This window comes from Pleurodeles waltl, chromosome 1_1, assembly GCF_031143425.1.
Source record: "Pleurodeles waltl isolate 20211129_DDA chromosome 1_1, aPleWal1.hap1.20221129, whole genome shotgun sequence".
NCBI lineage: Eukaryota > Metazoa > Chordata > Amphibia > Caudata > Salamandridae > Pleurodeles > Pleurodeles waltl.
Window position 1 is genome coordinate 23,671,867 of NC_090436.1, and position 20,014 is coordinate 23,691,880.

General features: G+C 44.9%; 1 protein-coding gene across 1 annotated transcript in view; it reads right to left on the bottom strand.

Annotated features, from left to right (window-relative positions):
• Nucleotides 1-571: 571 nt before the first annotated feature.
• The window catches only part of LOC138256231 (uncharacterized), a 54,179-nt gene continuing 34,736 nt past the window's right edge, over nt 572-20,014 (bottom strand). Inside the window, exons 2-4 of the mRNA XM_069205859.1 lie at nt 11,803-11,971; nt 10,934-11,100; nt 572-4,269 (exon numbers count right to left, since the gene is read on the bottom strand). Coding sequence (XP_069061960.1) covers nt 2,944-4,269; nt 10,934-11,100; nt 11,803-11,953 — 1,644 coding nt within the window. The 5' untranslated portion in view covers nt 11,954-11,971 and the 3' untranslated portion in view covers nt 572-2,943. The remainder of the gene's footprint in view (nt 4,270-10,933; nt 11,101-11,802; nt 11,972-20,014) is intronic.

Here is a 20,014-nt window from a genome sequence, read left to right on the forward strand (position 1 = left end):
CATCCTGAGACACTGAACATCTGTAGTTGTGGCCTCAGAGGCACTAAGCTAGCAACTAAATTCATCCTGAGACACTGAACAACTGTAGTTGTGGCCTCAGAGGTACTAAGCTAGCACAGAAATTCATCCTGTGACACTGAGAACCTGTAGTTGTGGTCTCAGAGGCACTAAGCTAGCAAAGAAATTCATTGTGAGACACTGAACATCTGTAGTTGTGGTCTCAGAGATACTAAGCTAGCAAAGAAATTCATCCTGAGACACTGAAACTCTTCTGCAATCTCCTTGGAGAAATACTGATCGCCTAACAACCTCTTATATAGAGACAGCAGTCCATTAAGTCAGGGAATATCCACCACTCCTTGGTGTCTACTGGGTGTTAATGGGACAAGGTTTCTCCTTCGGAAAATATTTTCCCCACAGAGGAAAAAGAAAAACAATGTAGGCATGCACAAACACATATCGCGCTCCAACATCCATAATGTGGCACTGGTGTAAAACAGTTGTATTTCATTAAAAAAGGGCTCCTTTGCTCATCATGGACAGTTTGAACAATTTGCTCCAAGCATACGACTAATCCAAAAATGACAAATTTTAATAGCCTTAGATATGTGAATAACACCAGAGAGACCGTCTGAACATTTTAAAATATAGATGGCAGGCTGTGCATGGCTCGTCAGTTCTCATATAACACCCTTACTCTGACTGCGGCCTTACTCATATCAATTTTACTCAATTTCTTTGTCAGGCTTTATAAATCTCTAATATAAATCTGATTGATTATTGGTGGTAATTATCTGTGTTTTAGGGTAAGGAATTGGAGAAGCAATACATTTTTACTGATAGAACTGTATGATGTCCTTTTTTAAATTGTTTTTAGCTTATTTAATTGTGTAATCATATGGAGTATTATGGTTGTATGCTTTGATGGTTTTATGACCTTATAAAGCTTGTGTATGATGAAATCTCTAATTCAGACTTTCCCATCTGGCTTTATGAATCTCTGATTCCCTTTCTTTCTCTGGCTTTATAAATCACTAATTCACACTTTCACATAATCATGTTCATTTGAAGAAATGGAAATAATCCTAATTTCTAATTAATTTTCAATAAACTATCAGACGTGATCCTTCTGATATGACGTAGCATTGCTAAAAAACGCTTATCCATGGCTCCATTCCGTACCTATTGAGTTACCAAATTTTTCTCCCAGCCGACATACGTTTTGCATCAACTTAATGCTTGTTCATTGCTAAGAGAAACAGGAGTAACTGTTTGAGTATTTGCTTTGATGTGTATTGCTACCTTGTCTTGCTGGGGTGATGGATAAGATTCCACACCACAACAGGTATTTAACTTCTGACCATGGATTAGAAGAACTAGACAGGATACTGGTCTCTCATCACACACTATAAATACACATATATGAAACTACACTCTGTGTATGTACATAGACCATGCCCACTTCAATGCACGTATTATATCAAATAAAAATATATTTTAACGTGTCCAAGAATGTTTCAAATATTTTCTAATGCAAGGATATACATCTCTCGGTCCGGCAACATAGACATGTTTTAAAAACATCGGCTGTGAAGGCACCTTTTAGTAATATATGTATTCCTGCAGGAGAGTCCACGCTGTGCGAACTTGTGCCTTTTGCTCTAAGAGGGAAACGCTGTGGATAATATTTCCTGTATTTTAGTCTTTATGAATTGTGACACTCAAGGGGTGAAGACGAATACTGTGTATTAACCGATTGGAGGGACTGACACTCAGCAAAGCCTACCACTAAATTTGTTTTAACATTGAGTTATTGGATTCACTGATACCTCTAACTTTCACTTCTTTGCTTGGTAGATTGTCTCAGAAACCTAGATGTGGAACAGTACTCTATTAACAATGCACTCTACTCTTTCAATGACTGAGAAGAACATTGTAAAGTACAAAAAAAACTGATGGATGGAATGCTTTAATTAATCTTAGCCACTGGTGATTAATCAGGGGTGCATCCCAATCCATCATTATTTGCACCCCGTACCACCTCGGTCTAGACCCAACCATCTTCAGATCAGCCTTGGTGCTGCTCCAATAGAAAAAGTCCAGCCCGAGCTGCCAAGCCAAGTGCTTTCCGAACCAGAACACAAGCAACCCAAGACCGGTTTCAGGCTAGCTGGGGCTCTTCAGTGAGGTACAGCCTGATTCCCGTAGCAGAATTAGCATTAGACCCCTGCCTGGACTCACCCATCACACTTAGGGCATCACACTGAGGACCACATAAAAGTGATGGGTAATTACCCAGAAATCCCAATCCAACCCATAAGCATGCTTCAACATTCCCTTCAGGGTGGTGTGGTTTGTGCTTGTGATAACTATGGTAGCCTGAGCTGACATTCCCTCACGCTAGGTTGAGGATGTTGGGACTGGTGTACTCTACCTTTGTATTCTTTGTATCTTTGACTTAGTTATCTATCTGCTGGCTGGTGAGGGAGCTCTGCGTTGTAGCCGCTCTCCTCAAATGAAGCTTGCTTACTTTTGTACCTGTGTCGTGTATTTACAAACCTAACCTGTACGCTGATAGCACTAGTGATCTTTATATTTAGTAGCAGTAGTAACAGCCAAGTGCTGCCAGTCTGTCATTGGATGTTAGTATGGTCTCGCTAAGAATCATAGCGCCTGGCGATGCCTTGCACTCTGCACTCGCTGGTTTGCACCCCCACTTCCTGAACTGCATTTCACTCGCTCACAAATTTTAGTGTCCCCTTTCCTTGAGGAGATGCCCCTGATGAAAAACCTCCCAAGATTCAACCCGAGTTCTGCAACTCCACTTTCCAAACACTCTGGGTTTCATGCGTGGATAATGGTGGTATTTTACGTTGCCTGCTGCACACTTTGCAGGCATCCCCAATATGGAAATCCACACTGTTGAATGTGACATTGCGCACCCTACTGCCAAGAGATGTCCAGGTCAAACCCTCTTTTTTGGACAGTTTTCAAGAATTGGTCATAGTCCTTGCGGTGGATATCTGGGCACAGGGACAGATTTAAGGAGCTCAGCTGGTTTGTGGCATCCATTAGAAGACGGACTGTACTGCTGGACACGCGACTCTGACACAGAGAGAGCTCTCTCATTCGCATTAAAGCTGTAGTTTGTGGCTCCAGCACATACTGAAAAATTCTGTCTAATGAAAAGGGCATTGAGAGAAGGGAGATGTTTTCCAGTTTTGTTGACTTCATAAGCAGACAAGAAAGTGTTGCTCCAAGCACAACAGCATGCTGTAGGGGTAAGGGGCCAGGACAGTCAGACATCAGCACACTGAGCAATCTCAGGTGATGGAAGTCTTTCTGGATCAGTTTAAGGTCATAGATTATTGGTTCAGCATCTGGGTCTTCTGCAAGTACGTGCTGAGCAACACGTGAATTGTCAGTGGGAGGACTAAGGTGTCCCTGGAAGACTCGTAGATTGGGGCACAGGTTCAGGATGGCACACAAAGCGAATTCATCATCGTACATGAAGCCGTTGAGCGAGAGCAGTTGTAGCCGTACCCCCAGGCCATCCAAAACTGGCAGCATTTGGCTGAGTGGCCTCCCACTGTGTCCGGTGCACTGGACTGTGAGGTGGGTCAGGTGACTCCAGGAGATGCTGCTCCACCCTGAGACAGGATGGTCACTCAGAGAGATAACTACTTCTGCCACTCTTTGGCACAGAGAAGAAAAGATGTCCAATGTGTGTTCTTCCACCTCGTTGACCCGCTTCAAAGAGAGGGCAGCGTGAGATCCACCATTATCAGCATGGAGATTCCTCCTCATTTCTGCAACCTCCGATAGCGAAGGGAATCCATCCACACTCTTCAACTCCTCAAACTGCTGCTTATGGATGAGGTAGAGGGCCTCCATGACACAGCTGTTGTCCAGGTACTCCAAGCAAGGAAGAGCAAGCAACACAAATGCAACAGCCTGGATGAATGCCTCGGTTTTGGACCTTGGCTCTATCCCCGCTGCGATCAGTACGCGAAGTTTAGAGCAGCCAAAGGACTGCTGGGTCTGATCATACACCAGGTGAAGCAGTGACGAACTCACAATCTTCTTGCAGTGTGAGATGTCCAGCTCCCTCAGCATCTTGCAGGTGGAGCAGACTGCTGAGAGAACCTGCGTGTTAGACTGAGTGTCGGAAAGGACCAACTTGGTCAGACGGGGCAAGCCTTCCAGCAGGTCCACCAGAGCAGATGATGGCACTCGGTTGCAGCCATGCAGATCTAAAGATGATAAATTCTGTAGGGAAACAGAAAGCATCAAAGAAACATTGAGAACATTCTTAAACAGCCGGGCGCAGGAAAGGAAACATTTTAGGCAGGGTGGACAGCATAAAGGCAATTACAAGAAGATATGTTAGGAATGATCTTGTATAGAATAAATAAAAGCTTGATAAACAATTCCAAGCAAGTAAAGTGACACTGTATATCATGAGAGCAAAGGCTGAGTATTTATAATGTCTTCAGAAGCCTGACATGACACTGTAAGTTACAGTTTACAAAAAGTTATTGATTTATTGCATATAATTTAATAAGTTGTGTCTGAATACTACACATACATTTTTAACTTTTAAATAGAAAACTACTTATTCCATAAAAGAAAGCAGAAAAATATGTGACAGTAGATTTTACAATAGAGAACAGAAAATAACAGAAAAGCTATACGTTGAATTTAGCTATTATTTGGGTGCTTCAATGTGAACAAGACTTTTTTACATGAATTTGAAATTTTCTTCGCTGAGCAACACTGCAAAAACAGCAACTACCGGTCGAAAAGGGGGGCCTTGGGGCCCCAATTTTCAAACACAACTACCTGCCCGCCCAAGTCCAGAGGCCCATCTGCTGCCTAGGGGGTCGCTTACCCAAAGAATTAGGACAACCCTCGATTAGCCGCGTGCAACAAGTGGTTCAGGAAACATTTCTCCCCCTAGCTGCACCACCCCAGTACTTTGTTGACAGTTGCATATGACAGCTATAGGCCAGGTTTCACACTTATGCCCCCGCCTCACAATATTTCCCTGAAATTAGACTAGCTGCCATCAATCCATTTCATACAACGAGCGGGGGGCAGGCCTTCAACACTGGGAAACAGCAGGGATTGGAACTCTGGGAGCCCTAATTCATGAAACAGCGCTTATACTGTTCGATCAACTGCTAACAGACTGGGACAAACCTGCCAGCACTTTCTAGAACATGGTAGATGTAGGAAAGTACCATCTTGCCAGGCATGTTACCCCCATTTGGGTGGGGTATCTTGGACACCCTTAGTGTTTTCTTACACTCCCATCAACTGTTCTACACACTACACTAAGCCAGGGGTCCCTAAGTGGTTCGCATTCCACTTTCTTAGTATATGGTTTATGTTGCCTCTAGGCCTATTGCATCCTATTGTATTCTACAGTGTTTGCACTACTTTATGAGTGTTTTAGTTACCTTATTTGGTCTGTTGTGTATATTTTGTGTATTTTACTTACCTCCTAAGGGAGTATATCCTCTGAGATATTTTTGGCAAATTGTCACTAAAATAAAGTACCTTTATTTTTAGTAACTCTGAGTATTGTGTTTCTTATGATATAGTACATATATGATATAAGTGGTGTAGTAGGAGCTTTGCATGTCTCCTAGTCCAGCCTAAGCTGCTCTGCTATAGCTACCTCTATCAGCCTAAGCTGCTAGACACCCCTCTACACTAATAAGGGATAACTGGACCTGGTGCAAGGTGTAAGTACCCTTGGTACCCACTATAAGCCAGGCCAGCCTCCTGCAGCAGACACCTAGCAGTATTAACTGATCTATCTCAAATCATGGACACGGAACCTGAACATCACCCTGTGGTACAAACACTCCACATTTTAGGCAGATATCGTCACCTGGTCACTTGGTTTACCAAAGCACTGGAGCACACGGTCCGTGACCCCTACTATCAACTCGTAGGAGTTGGGAGCAAGATTTTAGCAGGGAAATCACGAATAAGGAGTGGGACAGAGAGCTAATATATCCCAGGAAGATATCACAAAATACGAAATTTCAGTACATTCAGCACAACATATTCACAGGGCCTACCTCACACCAGAATCCCTACATAAAGTGCTTGGTTCCTCTTCAGGATGTCCCCGATGCCAGGGCCTCACCGCTCACATGGCTCATATGTTTTGGTCCAATCGTTTCATTGATCTTGCATTGCTGATAGCCTGTAGAACCATTGCCATGCATTGGAAAGCCCACACCCTCCCAGGCCTACACTTCTGGTGTGCAGCGCTGTTGAAATGGGGAAAGGCCAAAACTGTGGCACTTAAGCGGGAATAGGCATGAGGACTGTGCTGAGTCCCCATCGCTGCTGGTTGGGAAACATACACGCAAGATCTCCCAGCTTAGGGTCTACCCCCGCCACAGGATCGCCCTTCTAAGCATGCCCTCTTCAGTCAGGAATCCTCAGGAACCCCCGCCCAGCTCACCCACTCCCTTGACGTGGCCCTCCAGCGAGAGACCACAGACAGCCTCCGCTCTCACACCGATGGAGCCAACAAGATGGGTTAGTACTGACAAAACTCCCTGTCGCGGCGACTACTTCCACATCTGAAACACTTTCCAATATATCACCTATGACCGCACATCACCCTGCCTTTTGAGATGATAAGGGGCAGTGGTGTGGATTCTTAATGGTGCACCTGAGATAAATAGAAGAAATGCCGGCTAAAGCCCCAGCTGCAGTTTCACTTAGACGGGCACCTCAGCGAGGAAGGATCTGTGACCAAAGTAGCCTGAACCTGCTGAGGGCTGAAAGTTCAACCCACCAAAAGGCTCTGAGCCTGATTTAGAGTTTGGCGGAGGGGTTACTCCATCACAAACGTGACCGATATCCCGTCCACCATATTACAGTTCCATTATAGCCTATGGAGATCGTAATACGGCAGGCGGGATGTCCGTCATGCGTGTGACAGAGTAACCTCTCTTCCAAACTCTAAATCAGGCCCTTTTGGGGTCCACCCACCTGTGCCGATGAAATGGACAGAACACAGATCTGAAAGTGAGCGGTGGAACTCATCCGGTATGCGCTGATCGCAGGTTTTATTCAACACACTGTGGCTTGTCATAATACATAGATAACCAGGACTGCGCTTTGTGTTCACACTGTTCTCCCCACCGCTGAACGTATGTATATATGTTCTATTTGTGTAGAGTGAACCTAGCCAAAGGGCAGCTGATTTCTGTTCTAGGGTCAAAGGAAAGAATTAATAATTTGCAATAATATGTAATTGGCAATCCAGAATTGTAGGCACAAATCAAATAAATTTCATTAATAAATATGACATTTTGTAATTATGGCAACCAGCATTTTATAAAATAAAGTTGCAGCTTAATAGATGTTTGGGATAACTAAGTGTGCAACTAAAATATGTTTCATAATTTGTGTGGCTTCCAAGCAGAAAATAAAAGCATAACAAAAGAGTCTGTACTGCCAATATGGCAAAGTGGTGCTCTGAAAGGAGAATTAAGTAAGGTTTGGCAAAGCCAATAGGTCTCATCTTTACAATGTGAGTGCCAGGAATAAAAGGAAATACTAGGGACTGGATTTCTTAAGGTATCTCAAAACTGTACATCGAATTCAATATTGTCAATCTTTGTAAATGGCATGGTTTGTTTTTAAAATATGTTTCACTCTGGAAACTCAACAGAATTAAAAAAAATAAGGGAGTGCCAAATTGGATACACTTTCAAAGGCCTAATTCACTTTCCGTAGGAGTCAGCCATTTTGTATTCCTGTAGCAGCCCGGGGAAGTAATTTATGAGCCTCCAGGAGAAGTGTAATACTAAGTACACCACGGACGCCAGCCAAGTGAGTGAAGTAGTTGACCCTTCCTCCAGCGCATAAAAGCATTTGTGTACCAAAGCCTGTTTTTTCATGCAATACGTTGAGTGGAGGAGATAAAAAAAAAAAAAACACAGCACTGGGCGAGGGAATGAAGCAAACATGTGGGAGGAAGCTAGAAAACACATACATTCCCATGGGGTTCCGAATGGAAAATAAAAAAAATAGTTCTCTAATTGTGAGCAATGGAAGGATACAAGTCAGACAATCAAAAGGGTGGTGAGGAGAGGGCAAACAAGATGAGTGACAATAAAGCTAACGAATGGTGAGCAGTGGGCGGGCTGTAAGCCCATTGTATGTTCACAATAGGTCTTTTGCAGCCAGACTACGTGAGCTGTCTGGTAGGCTCAACCTTAAAATACTATGAGCTAGGGGACATGGGTACCAAAGCAAGGTGGTGCAGCCTGCTAGGCATACAACTGTGCAGAAAGCAACTGGATCTTTGAAATTTTTAATAGACACTGGCGAGTACTTCTGGTAGACCATGACCTTGCTACAGGTACAAGGTGAGGGTTTTCATAAACTGCAAAACAACTCACTGAGTATACCTCATCACCTACACTATCAAAAAACATCATGTGCTGTCACCCACTAGATTCCTCAAGGAAAGATGAAAGGAGCATGTTGGAGCTTTGGGGACAGAGATGCTAAATATCTCTTAGCAGTCCACCATCCCAACCAAATCCCCATGGTTGATCTCAAGGATGTCAGATTCATCAACATTAAACATATCAAAAGCATGAGGAGAGGAGGAGACGCAAAGGAAAAGTTAGGGAAGAAAAAGCATTTTGGATCTTCAAAATGAACAGTGTTCAGAATGGTCCAATACAAAGGGAGAACTGCAAACATTTATATATCTATTTCTATTAACTATCAATGATAGCATAATTATGGTAAAGATGTATATGTTTTTCTACAAACCTATGAACTGTTAAGATTATAGATTCATTATCAACTGATAAATATGACTAAATGGTATGTGCTTTAGGAATAACGTGAAATGCTGGTTCTAATACAGGTTTCTATTCCTCCGGGATTCCTTGTTTCATTTCAATCTACCTTACATAGACATTTGTTTTTTTACTATTTCTTTAATACACATTAGAAAATTATGCTATTTCAGTGTGTTCAATTTTATGATTGGCATAATCTTGCATTCTCTAAACTGACGGAGTAACAGTATATTTTTCGATCCGTTGTATCCGATTGCAAGCGTGGACAATGATATTTTAAATCATACCAGATATCCTTGAAAATAAAGTTTTTCCACTGCACCAACGTATCACTGAAGTGTCCAATAGCCACTTGGATTGTATTACATGCTTTTCAATCTAGTCATCCAATGAGTATCTACTGCATGAGCTTCTTAAGGAATGAATAACTGTATTTGAAAGACTAAGGACTGTCAAGGCAAGAGGAATGTTAATTAAATGATATCTTAAGATGCTGGGGAGGAGCTATGATTTTACATGAATTACCATTGAAAGAAACCTGTTTAGACCACTAATAGTATATCTGCCAGCATGATTAGTTATTTTTTTTCAACTATTTGTCTTACCCTGATAAGAGAGTAGAAATGTGCGCCTTGCTCTTGGCCCAGAGAGGATCTCTAGAGTACAAAGAATGCTGTCTTGTAGCAGTCTTCTGCTGAGAATCTACTGATAGAGGAATAACAAGTAATAATTAAATATTTGAGTCATCCTCAATCACTAGTAAATACCCTAAGTTGCTATACATTGCTTTAGCACACAGGTGACATAATAAAAGTTAGCCAAGTATATACAAATATGTCTCAGCTGTGCCATAAGTGAAGTTCAGCCTGAACTGCTTCGACAAGTCATCCCAGAGCAGGAGCAGAGGTAATCTTGTGCATGTTCCAGACCTTTTGGGCCTTATTTGTGGTGTGCAGCGTGATATCCTTTCGCAGAGCACGTTCGGCTATATCCTTCAAACTTTGGGCTACTCTCTTAGACACCACACACAGCGATGTAGAAAAATGCATGAATGAGTCTTCACCATTAGACGCTGACTTGGGGTGGAATTTTGCGTTGTATAATGTGCCCGATCACAAACAGGATGGAGAAGGGGGAGCTATTTAGCACCACTGAGGTCACAGCATCAGGTTTTGTTGCCCTTCCATCCATTAATCTCGTGCAGTCCTTGCACCCATGCGTGCACGCAGACTGGAAGCAGCAGAGAGGAAATGGGAAAGAAATCTAGAGGGATCTAAATCCTATGCCTTGATCATCTCAATGCACTTTAACACCATAACACCAAGACAAAAGTAACCTGATCCCGCAGCACAATTTAGTGGCCACCAGTGTGCTTGCATTAACCATTGGTGTGTAATTAAATTTCCACAGTTAAGACTAATCCAATTTTTTCCACCATTATTTATTGAATATACCTCTGAGGACAAAATCATTCATAATATCCGTTGACCTGAAGACAACCTAAAGAAGGAAGCTACAAAACATCAGGATCTGAAGCTGGAGCACTGTTTATCAAGGGGGACTTAGCCACTTGAATCTCTCATTGATACCTGCAAATCTGATAAGCAAGCAGCACCTCTGTGTGGGTGCTAAACATGACACACCCTCACTATGTTTCTCCTTCTAGTGGATTTGTGCCTCCTCTTTCACTGCCCGCTCTTCTATGTCCTGTAGTAGAGCAGCAAGAAGAGATCTTTTTTACAGTGATGGGTGAGATAATGTTTATCTATCAGAAGAGAGAGACTTCCCAGGGCTGCTCAAGTATGTTATTTGAGGTTCTGGTTGGTACCTGGAGTAGGTGTGCACTTCCTGTGTGTTGTGTTCTCATGCTCTACCTGCTTAGGTGATGCTGCAGGGTGCAGAATGCTGGGTAGCTGGGTGAGAAGTGAACTCTGTCAGCTGTCAGGCAGGTGACAGTCAGAGGGGGTTATGTATGGACATCACAAGATATCAGCACTTTGATCCATCAATCACATACAACACAGAGACCCATGCCTTAACCTCCAGTGAAGAATAAACCAGTAGAGATACAGTCTGCTCACCTTGCAGCGTACCGTGACCAGCTGGGTAATGGCGTTGCTGACCAAACCCGAGCCGGACCTCAGGCTGAGGTTGGTCAGGTGTGGAAGGAGCAGGAGGTGAAGGCTGGCTCTGGTCAGCCGACGACTCTCTCCCAGAAGCACCAGGAGCTCCTGAACCAGGGCACCGGCTGCAGGAGAGAAAAGAAGGACCAATGAACTGTTGCGTACAAACTAGATCTCCTGGTGCTACACGTACACGTCAGAGGCTGCACCACCTCTCCAGCTCCCCATCCCCCAAACAAGAAACATCTCATCCAGCACAACAAAGGACCCACTTCTGGGCAGACTGTGCACCACTGGCCTCACAACTACAGGTGTGTGGGCCCGAAGGAGTCACTGGTCTGAGCAGCCTACGAATACACCTGAGTGAGGGCTTGCTCTGTGATTTGGTGGGGGCAGTGACAAAGATGCGCCTAAAGGGCAGGGGCTAACAATCTACATATTTTAATGTTAACATTCCTGACAAGGCAGTGCTCTGACAGAAAATCATATTCTGTCCAAGTATCCAGAACAGCATCCCCAAAACATCAAGTTGTCCCATCACTTGGCGGTTGCAGAAAAGATCTGAAGACCCACCTGTCTGACCAGCGACCAACCTATAAGATCCACCAGCACCCTCATCCACATGGAAATTTAGGATTTTTTGTGGCTCCCCCTGCTACGTACATTCTTGAATCATACTCCTTCCCACTTCTTGAACTCCGATGTCTCAATCCACAGTGCCCCACTTTTCTCAGGTAGGTTTGCGCTATATACACACTGCACCAAATCATTCTGTAAAAACAATCTTTAAGAGGAGTTTACAAGAAGCCCATTCTTATGGTTCTCACCAAGTTCATTAAATGGGCCCATGATGTAGCGGAAATGGTACTCATCAATGTAGTTGTCAGCATAATCTTTCACCCACAGGCTCTGCATATTCTGAGCAATGCTGTGCAGGCAGACAGACTTCAGGCTCTGTGCTCCTTTCTTCTTTGGCATCTTTACTGAGTGAGTTGCCTGAAGAAAGAAAAAGTATCATGACTCAAGAGCCGATGTTTAAGCTACCTGCTCAAGCTTGGGCTCTCTTCTACACACAACAAGAGACCAAGATTATTGCAAACATATTGTAGGGTCCCTTGAAAAGCATCAAAACACCACAAACTACCTAGTTCTTGTGGGGAGAGATTTGCAGTTAAGGAATGGTTAATACATTTTGGTGATGAGCAGGCATAGGTCTCAATTTTCCAATGGTCACCTGAACTTCTCATAAGAGGTCCGATTAGTACGGTAACTAGGTGACTCCATGTCACCAGAGATACAACGCTCCAGTCCACTCATAACATCAGGCACTATTTAAACAGAAACTGAAAGACAAAAATATATATTCTGCCATCAGGTGTTTTCAGATTCTAATTAATGCCATAGTTCTTAAAAGTCTATCTGCATTTGTAATTGTAGATGTTGTCTGGAGCATAATGTAGCGTGGGTGCTTCAGACCCCGTTGTACTTTGAAGTTCTTATGAATTTTTCCTTCTAGGATGGCTGGCATTGATTGGATGCACTCTCAAGCCTCATACCTGTTTGAATCCTGAGTTTGCACCTCCCGGGGATAACACCCTTCATCACCTTGTGCACTTTAATAGACCTGTAACATATGTGGTTCGAACTGTATATATACGCAGGTCACTCCAAAGATGGCAGGTACTGGCTGGCGCAGCTGCGTCTGTACTCTCACTTCTATCCTATACCCAGGAGTAAGCGAATCTAAAATCACTATGAATATAGGAGAGATGGCACTCACATACTTATGTCCTTTACCTAGAATCTAATGCTTAAGCAAACTATGGGGGTCATTTTGACCTTGGCAGTCTTTTTTTAAGACCGCCGAGGGACCGCCGTGCGGAAGACCGCCAGTGCAGGCGGTTTGCCGCTCGGCCTATTATGACCGTTGGCAGCTCTCCGTCCCTTTACGGACGGAGAGCCGCCAACAGCCATACTGGCGGGCGGCGGGGAAGTGGAGGTTGCTCCACCTCCACCGCCACACCAACAGAACACCGTCCAGCGAATCACGTCCTGTGATTCGCCGTGGCGGTATTCTGTTGGCAGTGTGGTGTCGGCGGAGCTGCCCCCATGGCTCCCCTCCCCTACTGGAGGATCGGCAGACCAGGTAAGTCGATCGTCCGTGAGGGGAGGGGGGTGGGGGAGTGTTGTGTGTTGTGTGGGTGCATGGGGGTGTGTGTATGTAGAGGGGGTGTGTGAGTGTGTGTATGCTTGCGGGGGTGTTGTGTGTATGGGAATGAGTGCGTGTATGTCTGTGGGTATGTCTGTATGGATGTGTATGTGTGTATGTGGGTGTGCGTGTCTGACTGTGTGTGTGGATGTTGGCATGTATGTCGGTGTGTGTGCGTGTAAGTATGTAGGTGGTGCCTGCGTGCACGTTGTGTGGGTATGGGTGAAGTGAAGTTGGGGGTCGGGGTGGGGAGGGGGGCCCTGCCACCTTTGGGGGTGGCAGGGGTGGTGGGGGGCGTAGGGGAGGGAGGCGGGGTGGGGGTGAGGGGTTGGGGAGACCCCTATCAGTGCCAGGGGAGGAATTCCCTGGCACTGATAGTGCTTACCGCCATGGATTTCATGGCGGTTCAAACCGCTGGAAATCCGTGGCGGTAAGCCGGGTCAAAATACCGCCTGCGGTATAGTGACGGGCGCCGGGCCGGAGACCCAGGTCTCCAGCCCGGCGGGCGGAACGGAGAACCGGCGGATGACCATGGCGGTAACCGCCATGGTCATAATTCCATGCAGTAAGACCGCCAGCCTGTTGGCAGTCTTACCGCTGGTTCTCCGCCTTCCGCCAGGGTCGTAATGACCCCCTATATCTCACTCGTTTTTTCTTCATGTTGAACATAATAGCAAGAAAGCTTAACAGGAGGTGTGGCTAGCGCCGGAGGAAAATCGCTGCCTAATCGTAGCACTCTCCCACACCGAGGGACAAAATGGCCGACTTTGCTGAAACACCACCTCCAGGGACACTTTAAACAGTGCCCAGCACATAGGAAGGTGTGGTGCCTTCAGCGACCCACTTCTGGGGAAAGAACTTTGAGAGAGACACCTCTTACAACTAAGTGCTCCAGAAGCTGCCTCACAACACTTGACCCTAAAATGGCCAACACCAAGACTCCACGTGGATGAATCTCTATTCGACTAGCCCACCTTCAGTATAAACATCCTAACCCTAGAGGTGAGCACTTAGTGGCACTACTCTAAAATGCTCTATAGGAGCAGGAACCTATAATATACAAAACTAACCTACCAACCAGAGCAAATATGGCCTGAGCCCTCCCATCCTATACCTGACTTTAAGATGGCCACCTCCAATAAATACAGCTCTTTCTAAACCATGCTACAGAACTTTCTTACTTCTAAACTAAACACATTGAGAACCTGAATTTCTCCATCTCAAAAGCAACACAAATTGCAGACAGGAGAGGGCTGAGAATAATCCCTTACACTCCAAAGTGCCATACCTTGTTATTCAACAATCTGCACTGCTGCACCATATAAAATTATTACTAACCCAGGAAGGATACCGACTTCTACACCTCACCTTACCTCCCAACATTCGGCACCTCCATCAAACATCTCATGGACTACCGAAATCCCACTAGGTGCACCCAATGAGAAGTATACAGTAAGGTCCGCTCTCAAAAAGGCAGACTCCAAACTGCACGACCCCAAAGTAGCAAGGGGAGGTTTGAAAGGCACCAAACCAGCACAAAAGAGACACAAGCCGGACCACCCCCACCTGGCCCTAGACACCCCTACAAAATCTCAATCTTAGAACTCTGCAACTCTAGACCTAATTTTGCAGAAACTCGACATGCTACACATGCTTGCTCAATCGACAAAATCCACCAGGGAAACTGTCAGAGGGACCTTGTATCTTTGAACCAAGAAATGATACAACCGGATGGCAGAGTCTCTGCAATAGAATCATGGATAAACATCCCGGAAGACCACAAACACAACTCTTCTAAAACCACCATTGCAAGACTAGCTCGACTGGAAAGGAACATCACCAAACTCGAAGATAGAAATAGAAGCGTCAATTTGCGCATTTTTGGACTTCCTGAAGGTAGCGAAAAACAAGCTGTTCAACCTTCAATAAAAAATACATCCCCCATCTACTCAATATAAACTTAGACATGGACTTTGAAATAACCTGAGCGAGTGCCCACACAGAAGCCCGCAAACAGCAAAGCCCTAATTTTCAGATCCCTCCGCTACTCACATAATGAAGACATCCTCACACAGATAAAGAAAATACAGAGAATTAAGTAGCAAGGCCCTCCATTGGGATCTTTCAAGATTACTTCAAAGACACTGTCAAGAAACGGAAGGCGTTCCTTTCTCAAAGGAAAACTCTGAAAGATCTGTCAATACAATTTTCATTTATTGGTCCTGCATGAATGAAAACACTTTACAATGGCAAAACCATCATTTTTGAAGGCCCTAAGGAACTGGACTCTTATGTTGCGGAAATCCAAGACCTGAAAATAACTTCTTAAAACTCAGAAGTAATGGGCAACACTTTACACGAACCCTTGCTACTAACTTTCTACACACTAAGTAATATCTGATAATCAAGGCTGCCCACAAACGGCCTAAACAAAACCCAATTCACATTCTTCCATAACGCTGCAGAACTATGATCGAACCATGGGATCGACACACAGGAGTACAAGCTCATTCTTCCGTAATAACTATAACAGGATGAAATATTTGTTGGAGTTGCTTCCACTTATTGAACCCAAGACAGAGTAAATAAAGTGGTCAACAACCTACAAAACCTTAACTAAACTAATTAACTAACACCTACTAACCTACTAATAAGCTAACAATAAACCTAAGAACCCACTGTAAACTCTAACCAAAAGGTAATATTTCTCTTCTCCAACGACTGGTACTGCACCTCTATAACGACCTTCAACCTGCTCTGGTCAAAGTGGATGTTTTATAATTGCCTTCAACCTGATGACGGATTTATTGTAATGTCTCATCTTCTCACTTTCAACATCATTTATATTTATCAAGTCTAATATTGGCATTAATTAATATTGACACCAGCCGCACATTGATAATAATATCATACAAATTTAGCGCCATCCACTGGGTACTTAGCTGTTGTCCGATTGTTATCGAAACTGTGTTGTGAACCACAGGTTGGACAATACAAAAATTGCTTACGTTTAAACGCACCACCTGCAAAACAGTAAGATGGGGTCACTTGATTGACTCACTTCAATACGTGTTGAATCTATGTTGAGAGTATGCTGGCACTACGTGAACATTATGCTGGTACTAGGTTGATAATATGTTGGTTCCAGACACTTAACTGATAACTCATTGAAACTCTGCTGGCTCTACGCTGACACTATAATACCAGTGAGTGGAGAATTTACTGCAAACTGCACATTGTATTCCATAATTATGAAATGCATCGGGTACCATTTTATTTTGACATAAAAACTTAATTCATAATGACACGTGTCACCAACTAATGCCCATCCCCCAAATAGCCACCTCACTCACTACAAATATTACACTTTCTATATATACTATAACTACCATACCTGCAAATACATTAATATAAACAACAGAACACACACTATTATCCACTCCTACTAAACAGCAACTAACTCACTAGGCACCACTATGGAAACAGACTCTCCAGCCACCATACAATAGAGGTAAACAAACACTGCTGTTACTCTTAACCGCTTCAGAGCGAGCGTCGGCCACTGGCTGACGCCCGCACTACCTCCCTGGGGCAGGTCACGACCAGTGGGCGACACCAGGGAGGGGATTGAAAAATCTTTGGGTGCATTGCGCCCGAGGATTTTTTTTTTATTTAAAAAAACCACAGAAGACACAGAAGATCTTCTGTGTCTCCCCACGGGCCTTTGCGACGTCAGCACACCGCGAGGCACACTGACGCCACTATCCGTTTTCCCCAGCGGAGAAGGCCTGGTTTGAAAGGGGAGATTCTCCCCTTTCAAACGAGGTTTCCCTGAACCGGTTTCCTGGCCCTTGTAAATCCCACTAAACACCAGGGGTTTCACTTGAGAGGGGGTAGGCCCCCTCAGAAAATGGGCCGCAACCCCCCCCACTCCCCGGATCCCCGACGGGGGCATTTTTTAAATTTCTTTAAAAGGTAGGTTTATACCAGATTGCGTCCCCCAGGGGTTTTAAATGTTTTTTTTTTTTTTTAAATAATACAAAAAAAATGAAATTGACATGGGGTTGCCCGTGACCATGGCGACTCGCTGTGGGGGTATTCATTTTTTTAATAGTTATATGGTTTCCCTGGGGGCCACTATGTCCCCCAAGGAAACCATACAGCTATTTAAAAAAAAAATATATATATATATATATATATATATATATATATATATATATATATAGATCACTTTTGTCAACGCGTGTGTGGTTTCCCTGGGGGCTACAATCGCCCCCCCCAGGAAAACCACACCCACATATAAAAGTGGTCTCTCTCTACATATATATATATATATATATATATATATATATATATATATATATATATTTGCCGCCAGTTCTCTTGCGGTTGCAGCTTGCCTCTTCAACTGACGCATTTCAACTGTAGCTTTTAGGCAGCAATAAAAAAGTCAAGTAAGTCTTGTGATTATGTTTCTGCTACAAAAGGATCAGACTTTTGTCTAGTGCCAGTTTTGGTGCCATAAAGTATCGCAGAGGGTTTATATGCCTACTGCAAAGATCAAATCTGTATTTTATGTAAATAGCTGAGTACATTAGTAAAGTCAGCCACTACCTGCGCTATAATACAAATGAAATGTATGTGCATGGTGTGGGGCGGCTATGGAGAGATGAAGGGCACTTGCTGGGTGGTAATGAGGGAATCCGAGGAGGAGGGAGTGGGAGCACCAATAATGATTATTGGACTGGGCCCTAGAGGCGCTAATGTGAGAAGGTAGCCTCTTTCTAGCCTTGTTACCCCCACTTTTGGCCTGTTTGTGAGTGTATGTCAGGGTGTTTGTCACTGTTTTCACTGTCTCACTGGGATCCTGATAGCCAGGCCTCAGTGCTCATAGTGAAAACACTATGTTTTCAGTATGTTTGTTATGTGTCACTGGGATCCTGCTAGTCAGGACCCCAGTGCTCATAAGGTTGTGGCCTATATGTATGTGTCACTGGGACCCTGTCACACAGGACCCCAGTGCTCATAGGTGTGCATGTATATGTTCCCTGTGTGGTGCCTAACTGTCTCACTGAGGCTCTGCTAACCAGAACCTCAGTGGTTATGCTCTCTCATTACTTTTAAATTGTCACTAACAGGCTAGTGACCAATTTTACCAATTCACATTGGCTTACTGGAACACCCTTATAATTCCCTAGTATATGGTACTGAGGTACCCAGGGTATTGGGGTTCCAGGAGATCCCTATGGGCTGCAGCATTTCTTTTGCCACCCATAGGGAGCTCTGACAATTCTTACACAGGCCTGCCACTGCAGCCTGAGTGAAATAACGTCCACGTTATTTCACAGCCATTTTACACTGCACTTAAGTAACTTATAAGTCACCTATATGTCTAACCTTTACCTGGTAAAGGTTAGGTGCAAAGTTACTTAGTGTGAGGGCACCCTGGCACTAGCCAAGGTGCCCCCACATTGTTCAGAGCCAATTCCCTGAACTTTGTGAGTGCGGGGACACCATTACACGCGTGCACTACATATAGGTCACTACCTATATGTAGCTTCACCATGGTAACTCCGAATATGGCCATGTAACATGTCTATGATCATGGAATTGCCCCCTCTATGCCATCCTGGCATTGTTGGTACAATTCCATGATCCCAGTGGTCTGTAGCACAGACCCTGGTACTGCCAAACTGCCCTTCCTGGGGTTTCACTGCAGCTGCTGCTGCTGCCAACCCCTCAGACAGGCAGCTGCCCTCCTGGGGTCCAGCCAGGCCTGGCCCAGGATGGCAGAACAAAGAACTTCCTCTGAGAGAGGGTGTGACACCCTCTCCCTTTGGAAAATGGTGTGAAGGCAGGGGAGGAGTAGCCTCCCCCAGCCTCTGGAAATGCTTTGTTGGGCACAGAGGTGCCCAATTCTGCATAAGCCAGTCTACACCGGTTCAGGGACCCCTTAGCCCCTGCTCTGGCGCGAAACTGGACAAAGGAAAGGGGAGTGACCACTCCCCTGACCTGCACCTCCCCTGGGAGGTGTCCAGAGCTCCTCCAGTGTGCTCCAGACCTCTGCCATCTTGGAAACAGAGGTGCTGCTGGCACACTGGACTGCTCTGAGTGGCCAGTGCCACCAGGTGACGTCAGAGACTCCTTGTGATAGGCTCCTTCAGGTGTTAGTAGCCTTTCCTCTCTCCTAGGTAGCCAAACCCTCTTTTCTGGCTATTTAGGGTCTCTGTCTCTGGGGAAATTTTAGATAACGAATGCATGAGCTCAGCCGAGTTCCTCTGCATCTCCCTCTTCACCTTCTGATAAGGAAACGACCGCTGACCGCGCTGGAAGCCTGCAAACCTGCAACATAGTAGCAAAGACGACTACTGCAACTCTGTAACGCTGATCCTGCCACCTTCTCGACTGTTTTCCTGCTTGTGCATGCTGTGGGGGTAGTCTGCCTCCTCTCTGCACCAGAAGCTCCGAAGAAATCTCCCGTGGGTCGACGGAATCTTCCCCCTGCTACCGCAGGCACCAAAAAGCTGCTTTACCGGTCCCTTGGGTCTCCTCTCAGCACGACGAGCGAGGTCCCTCGAATCCAGCGACACCGTCCAAGTGACCCCCACAGTCCAGTGACTCTTCAGCCCAAGTTTGGTGGAGGTAAGTCCTTGCCTCACCTCGCTGGGCTGCATTGCTGGGAACTGCAACTTTGCAAGCTACTCCGGCCCCTGTGCACTTCCGGCGGAAATCCTTCGTGCACAGCCAAGCCTGGGTCCACGGCACTCTAACCTGCATTGCACGACTTTCTAAGTTGGTCTCCGGCGACGTGGGACTCCTTTGTGCAACTT